Below are 7,272 nucleotides of genomic sequence, written 5' to 3' on the forward strand. Positions count from 1 at the left end.
CATCCACAGTGCCTCTCCTAAAGTGATGGGATTTGCTGAGGAGCCAGGCTTCAGTGGCCTGAGGCTTCTTAATGCAGAGGCTCAATAGATGTGGCTCTGTGCCAAAGATTGTATTCATAGACAGATACTACTATTATCTCCATTTTACAAAGCAAGACCCCAGAAATCTGAGGCCCAGAAACTTTCCCAAGTCTCACAACCTCAGTGGTAGAGCTGGGATTCCAAGCTTGGCTGCCTGACTGCAGAGTCAGTGTATTTAACACGGAGCTGTAGTCACATCTTGGTCCTCAGGGATGTCCAGTGACCTGGCCTCGCCTTGGGGCATGGCTCAGGGTATCAAGGCATTCCCAGTAGGACACACAGGGGGCAGTGTGGTTTGATGAGGCCTCTTTGTTTGAAGTGGGGACAAATGTGAAGCTCCTTCTGGAAAATAGGGGGAGTGAGAATTCAAACATTTTCATGTAGCTCTTTCCCCAGAAATCCAGAGGTGCAGAACTGTGAGGGCTGTTGTAAAAGTATAACCCCTAACCTACCCTCTGGGACACTTGTTTTTCTTGGCAAAACATGTGAGTTACTAATTAATCCTCGTTCAACACAGGAACAACACAGGAAAGGTCTAGCTGTTCCTTCCTAAGACACAGGAATTGTGCCAGGGGGAGGGCAGGAGAGCTAGGTGCAAGTGGGAAAACTGAGTTAGAAATATCTTGTTTCTCAGTTTCAGGATGAGGAAATTGAAACTGTAAGAGATTGAGCAACTTGGCCAATGTGTCTCTGTTAAACACTTCTATGTTTTTGTTTAATTGAGGTAAATTTGGTATATAATATTGTATAAGTTTCAGGCATACATCATTATAATTTGACATCTGTATACACTACAAAGTGATCACCACCAAAAGTCTAGTTGCCATCCGTGACCATACACTTGATGCCCTTCACTCATTTTGCCCCCCCCCCCAAATCCCTTCCCCTCTGGTAAACAGCAATCTGTGCTCTGTATCTATGAGTTTGTTTTTGTTTGGTTTGGTTTGGTTGGTTGGTTGGTTTTTAGATTCCACACGTGAGTGAAATCATACAGTATTTGTCTTTCTCCATGTGACTTACTTCACTTAGCATAATACCCTCAAGGTCCACCCATGTTGTTGCAAATGGCAAGATTTTATTCTTTTTATGGCTGAGTAGTATTCCATTGTGTAGATATGTATACCACATCTTTATCCATTCATCCACTGAGAGACACTTAGGTTGTTTGCATATCTTGGCTATTGCCAACAATGCTGCAATGAACATAAGAGTGTATACATATCTTTTCAAATTAGTGTTTTCATGTTCTTTGGATAGATAGCCAGAAGCAGAATAGCTGGATCATATGGTAGTTCAACTCTTAATTTTTTGAGGAATCTCCACACTGTTTTCCATAGTAGCTGCACCAATTTACATTCCCATCAATGGTGTACGACAGTTCACTTTTCTCTATAACCTCTCCAACACTTGTTATTTCTTGTCTTTTTGATAATAGCCACTCTAACAGGTGTGAGGTGATGATAGCTCATTGTGATTTTGATTTGCATTTCCCTGATAATTAGTGATGTTGAGCATATTTTTATGTGCTTATTGGCCATCAGTATGTCTTCTTTGGAAAAATGTTTATTCAGATCCTCTGCCCATTTTTTAATCAGATTGTTTGTTTTTGTTATTGTTGAGTTGTATGAATTCTTCATATATTTTGGATATTAACCTCTTGTCTGATGTATGATTTGCAAATACCTTCTCCCATTCAGTAGGTTGCCTTTTCATTTTTTTTTAAGATTTTATTTTTCCTTCTTCTTCCCAAAGCCCCCCAGCACATAGTTATATATTTTCAGTTGTGGGTCCTTCTAGTTGTGGCATGTGGGACGCCGCCTCAGCATGGCTTGATGAATGGTGCCATGTCTGCGCCCAGGATCCGAACAGGCGAAACCCTGGGCCCCCAAAGCAGAGCGTGCGAACTTAAGCACTCGGCCACAGGGCTGGCAGCTGTTGCCTTTTCATTTTTATGATGATTTTCCTCACTGTGTAGAAGCTTTTTAGTGTGATGTATTCCCTTTTGTTTATTTTCGCTTTTGTTTTCCTTGCCTTTGGAGTCAGATCCACAAAAACATTGCTAAGACCCATGTCAAGGAGCTACCATCTGGGTTTTCTTCTAGGAATTTTATGCTTTCAGGTCTTACACTCAAGTCTTTAATCACTTTTGAGTTAATTTTTGTGTATGATGTAAGATACACAAGTTTCATTCTTCTGCATTTGGCTTTCTAGTTTTCCCAACAGCATTTATTGAAGTAACTGTCCTTTCTCCATTGTATGTTCTTGGCTCTTTTGTTGTAAGTTAATTGTCCATGTATGTGTAGGTTTATTTCTGGGGTCTCAATTCTGTTCCATTGGTCTGTGTGCCTGTTTTTATGTCAATACCCTACTGTTTTGATTACGATAGCTTTGTAGTAGTATAGTTTGAAATTAGGGAGCATGATACCTCCAGCTTTGTTCTTCTTTCTCAGGATTGCTTTGGCTATTCAGGATCTTCTGTGGTTCCATATAAATTTTAGAATTATTTATCCTAGTTCTGTCAAAAATGCCATCAGAATTTTGATGCATTGAATCTGTAGATTGCTTTGGGTAGTATAGACATTTGAACAATATTAATTCTTCCAGTCCATGAGCATAGAATATCTTTCCATTTATTTGTGTCTTCTTCAATTTCTTTCATCGGTGTCTTATAGTTTTCAGTGTACAGATCTTTCACCTTGTGGGGGATCAGAAGTGGCCACCTCGAAATATGTCTCTTTGCTTTGATTATTTTCAAGAACAAAAGACTCTGAAAGAAAATTTGACCTTCCCCCTAATGGCCTAAAAGAAATTTAAGATAAAAGGCCTGTCTCCAGGACAGACCATCACCTAGATAACTCTGGGTATCTGTAGACTGGGAGGATCCTTGCTAAGCCCACTCTTATCAAAGTTCTGTTTACCAAACATTTGCTTTTCTTTTTTTTTTCTTAAGATCGTCACCTGAGCTAATATCTGTTGCCAATCTTCTTTTTTTTTTTTTTTGCTTCTTCTTCTTCTCCCAAAGCCCCCCCACCCCCAGTACATAGTTGTATATTCTAGTTGTAGGTCCTTCTGGTTGTGCCATGTGGGATGCTGTCTCAGCATGGCTTGATAAGCGGTGCCATGTCTGCGCCCATAACCACTTGGCCATGGGGCTGGCCTCTAAATATTTGCTTTTTCATTTCCATGTGAATTGCCTTCCAACCCTTTGAAGTCCCAAACCACTACCCCTAACACCCTCCTTTGTCTTTAGCTGAAAATGATATTTAAGCTGGCAGCTCGGCCATTCTGGGAAGTTACCCAGTTTTCCTGGGTTTCTCCCATGTTATAAAGCTTCATTTGATTTTCTCCCGTCATTCTGTCTCACATCAATTTAATTTGTAGACGAGCCAGAAGGACCTAGAACGAGTAGAGGAATTCTCTTCCTCTCCTACAACCTCCTTGGTTAAATTTACTCCTAGGTATTTTATTCTTTTTGATGTGGTTGTAAATGGGATTGTTTTCTAAATTTCTCTCTCTGATAGTTTGTTATTAGTGTATAGAAATGCCACTGGTTTCTGTATATTGATTTTCTACACTGTAACTTTACTGAATTTGTTTATTAATTCTAACAGTTTTTGGTGGAGTCTTTAGGGTTTTCTATATATAATATGTCATCTGCAAATAGTGACAGTTTTACCTCTTCCTTTCTGATGTGGATGCCTCTTCTTTCTTTTCTACCTGCTCTGGCTAGGACTTCCAGTACTGTGTTGAATAAAAGTGACAATAGGGGGCATCCTTGTCTTGTTCCCAATCTTAGAGGAAAAGCTTTCAGCTTTTCACTATTGAATATGATGTTAACTGTGGATTTGTCATATATGACCTTTATTATGTTGAGATACATTCCCTCTATACCCACTTTGTTGAGAGTATGTATCATAAATGGATGTTGAATTTTGTCAAATGTTTTTTCTGTGGTTAGTGAGATAATCATATGATTTTTATCTTTCATTTTGTTAATGTAGTGTATCGTGTTCATGAATTTGTGTCCTTGCATCCCTGGAATAAATCCCACTTGATCATGGTGTATGATCCTTTTAACCTATTGTCGAATTTGGTTTACTAATATTTCATCGAGAATTTTTACATGTATGTTCATTAAGGATATTGGCCTGTGATTTCCTTTTTTTCATAGTGTCTTTCTGTGGTTTTGGGAGCAGGGTAATACTGACCTCATAAAATGAGTTTGGAAGCATTCCCTCCATTTCAATTTTTTGGAAGAGTTTGAGAAGGATAGATATTAAATCTTTGAATGTTTTGTAGAATTCACCAGTGAGGCTGTCTGGTCTTGGACTTTTATTTATCAGGAGGTTTTTGATTACTGTTTCAATCTCCTTACTAGTAATCAGTCAATTAAACATCTCTACTTTTTTTTTAAGATTTTATTTTCCCCCCTCCTCTCAAAGCCCCCCAGTACATGGTTGTGCATTTTTAGTTGTGGGTCCCTCCAGCTGTGGCATGTGGGATGCTGCCCCAGCGTGGCCTGATGAGCGGTGCCACGTCGGCCCCCAGGATCCCAACCGATGAAACCCTGGGCCACGAAGTGGAGCGAGCAAACTCAACCACTCGGCCACGGGCCGGCCCCTAAACATCTCTGCTTTTGAGAAAGCTATTATTTTTTTAATAAACAAAGTTAAACAAAGAACAAGTGAGCAAATGGGAAAAAAGGAAAAGGAGTTGTTTTTCAAACCAACTTCCTCCTCTGGAACTTAATTCTAGCCCTTGGAGTCAAGATATGAAGTCTGCAATCTCCTTTACAAAATATCCTGTTAAATATCTGAGGACATTCAGGGGATTGGACTTGGATCCAATCTGGACAGGATGTTAATAGTAACTACCAAGGATAAAGTCCGGGGCTAGCGCGGTGGCGCGGCAGTTAAGGTCCCAAGTTCCACTTTGGTGGCCTGGGGTTCCCGATTCGCATCCTGGGTGCGGACCTGCGCTCCGCTTGTTGGGCCATGCTGTGGTAGGCGTCTCACATACAGAGCGGAGGAAGATGGGCACGGATGTTGGCTCGGGGCCGCTATTCCTCGGCAAAAGGAGGAGGATTGTCAGCGGATGTTAGCTCGGGGCTAATCTTCCTCAAATAAATAAATAAAATTGTAAAAAGAGAGAGAGAGTGAGTAGAGAAAAGTCAAGTAAAGTACCCAGCTGACTGGCTGGAGAGTCCTGGCCTGAGGCACTGGAGATCTTCCTTTTCCTATCCACCAGACACGCCTGGGGAGCCTGAGTCATCAGGACATTGCGGAATCCTTCATGTTACTGCCCCTCTCCTGACAACATCCTTTATTGCAACATTTTCCCAGAAGGGGTAGTGAATGGGGTGGTTGGTTGCAAGAGAGGTGAAGAGTGACCCGGGCTCACGGAGGAAGGAACAGAGTGACATCCCAGGGTTACATAAACTCTCCGGTCGCCAAAGAGTTAGGACAAATACGTGTGTGGAGCCTGGAAGCCAGCGAGCGCCGCTGTATAGGAAAGAAGCCGCAGCTCTTTCCAGAGTCCACCGGGGAGGCAGAGGCTCTGAGGACCTATAGACCATGGTGAGTGTACGGTCTTGGGGCCGAACGGCGGCTGCTCAGGGAACCTCAGGGACCGACTTGGGGCCGCCCTAACCTCTGCTCTCTCCCCAGGTGCGCGCGCCCTGCCTGCTGCTGCTGCTGCCACTGCTGCGCTTCTCTGCGGCCACACTAGAGCCCTGTGAGGTGGACGATGAGAACTTCCGCTGCGTCTGTAACTTCACGGGTCCTCAGCCCGACTGGTCCAGCGCCTTCCAGTGCATGACTGCCGTCGAGGTGGAGATCCGTGGCGGCGGCCGCAACCTGGAACAGTTTCTAAAAGGCGCCTCCGCCGACCCGAAGCAGTATGCTGACATTGTCAAGGCCCTGCGCCTGCAGCGGCTCACAGTGGGCGCCGTACAGGTTCCTGCCCCGCTTCTGGTCGCCCTCCTACGTGCGCTCGGGTACTCCCGCCTCAAGGAACTGACGCTGGAGGACCTAGAGGTAACCGGCACGATGCAGCCGCCGCCTCTAGAAGCCACTGGGCCTCCGCTCTCCTCCCTCCGTCTCCGCAACGTGTCGTGGGCGACAGGAGGTGCCTGGCTCGCCGAACTGCAGCAGTGGCTCAAGCCGGGCCTCAAGATATTGAGCATTGCGCAAGCTCACTCACTCGCCTTTTCCTGCGCGCAGCTCCACAGTTTCTCGGCCCTCCACACCCTAGACCTGTCTGACAATCCTGGACTGGGCGAGCGCGGACTGATTGCAGCTCTCTGTCCGCACAAGTTCCCGGCCCTCCGAGATCTAGCGCTCCGCAACGCGGGGATGCAGACACCCAACGGCGTGTGCGCGGCGATGGCGGCGGCGGGTGTGCAGCCCCATAGCCTGGACCTCAGCCACAACTCGCTGAGCGCCGCTGCTCCGGGCGCTCCCAGGTGTGACTGGCCCAGCGCACTGAGTTCTCTCAACTTGTCCTTCGCTGGGCTGGAGCAGGTGCCTAAAGGACTACCGGGCAAGCTTAGCGTGCTTGATCTCAGCTGCAACAGGCTCAACAAGGCGCCGCGAGCAGACGAGCTGCCCGTGGTGAGTAATCTGATACTGGACAGGAATCCCTATCTGGACCCTGAAGCGTCCAAGCAGCAAGACCAGAACTCCGGCGTGGTCGCCGCCTGTGCGCACTCAGCCCTGACCGTGGGGATATCAGGAACCCTGGCGCTGCTTCGAGGAGCCGGGGACTTCGCCTAAGCCCCAGGGGAGAAGAATGAATTGACTCAGATTGCCCTGGCTCCAGGGGAGCCTCATTAGGACGTCTTAACCAACCGACCCTCTGCCCCATCTTCATTAAAATCTTAAACAACGGTCTGTGTCATTCATTCAACAGATGTTTAGGGGCCGGCCGGTGGCGCAGCGGTGAAGTTCGCAAGCTCCGCTTCAGCGGCCCGGGTTTCGCTGGTTTGGATCCGGGGTGCGGACATGGCACCGCTTGGCACGCCATGCTGTGGCAGGCGTCCCACATATAAAGTAGAGGATGGTCATGGATGTTAGCTCAGGGCTAATCTTCCTCAAAAAAAAAAAAAAAGAACAGATGTTCACTGGGTGTCTGCTTTGTGCTGGGCACAGTGCTGAATGGGGAATCCGTTATACTTAGACTTTGTTCATCCTC

General features: G+C 45.8%; 1 protein-coding gene across 1 annotated transcript; it reads left to right on the top strand.

The window, feature by feature from the left end:
• The first annotated feature begins 4,914 nt into the window (after positions 1–4,914).
• On the top strand, positions 4,915–6,967 carry CD14 (CD14 molecule). The gene is made up of 2 exons (XM_008515574.2): positions 4,915–5,657; positions 5,748–6,967. Exons 1-2 carry the CDS (start codon positions 5,655–5,657, stop codon positions 6,852–6,854), a joined length of 1,110 nt encoding a protein of 369 aa, XP_008513796.1. The 5' UTR covers positions 4,915–5,654; the 3' UTR covers positions 6,855–6,967.
• The last annotated feature ends 305 nt before the right edge of the window (positions 6,968–7,272 follow it).

The sequence above is a fragment of the Equus przewalskii genome, chromosome 13 (genome assembly GCF_037783145.1).
Source record: "Equus przewalskii isolate Varuska chromosome 13, EquPr2, whole genome shotgun sequence".
Classification (NCBI taxonomy): Eukaryota; Metazoa; Chordata; class Mammalia; order Perissodactyla; family Equidae; genus Equus; species Equus przewalskii.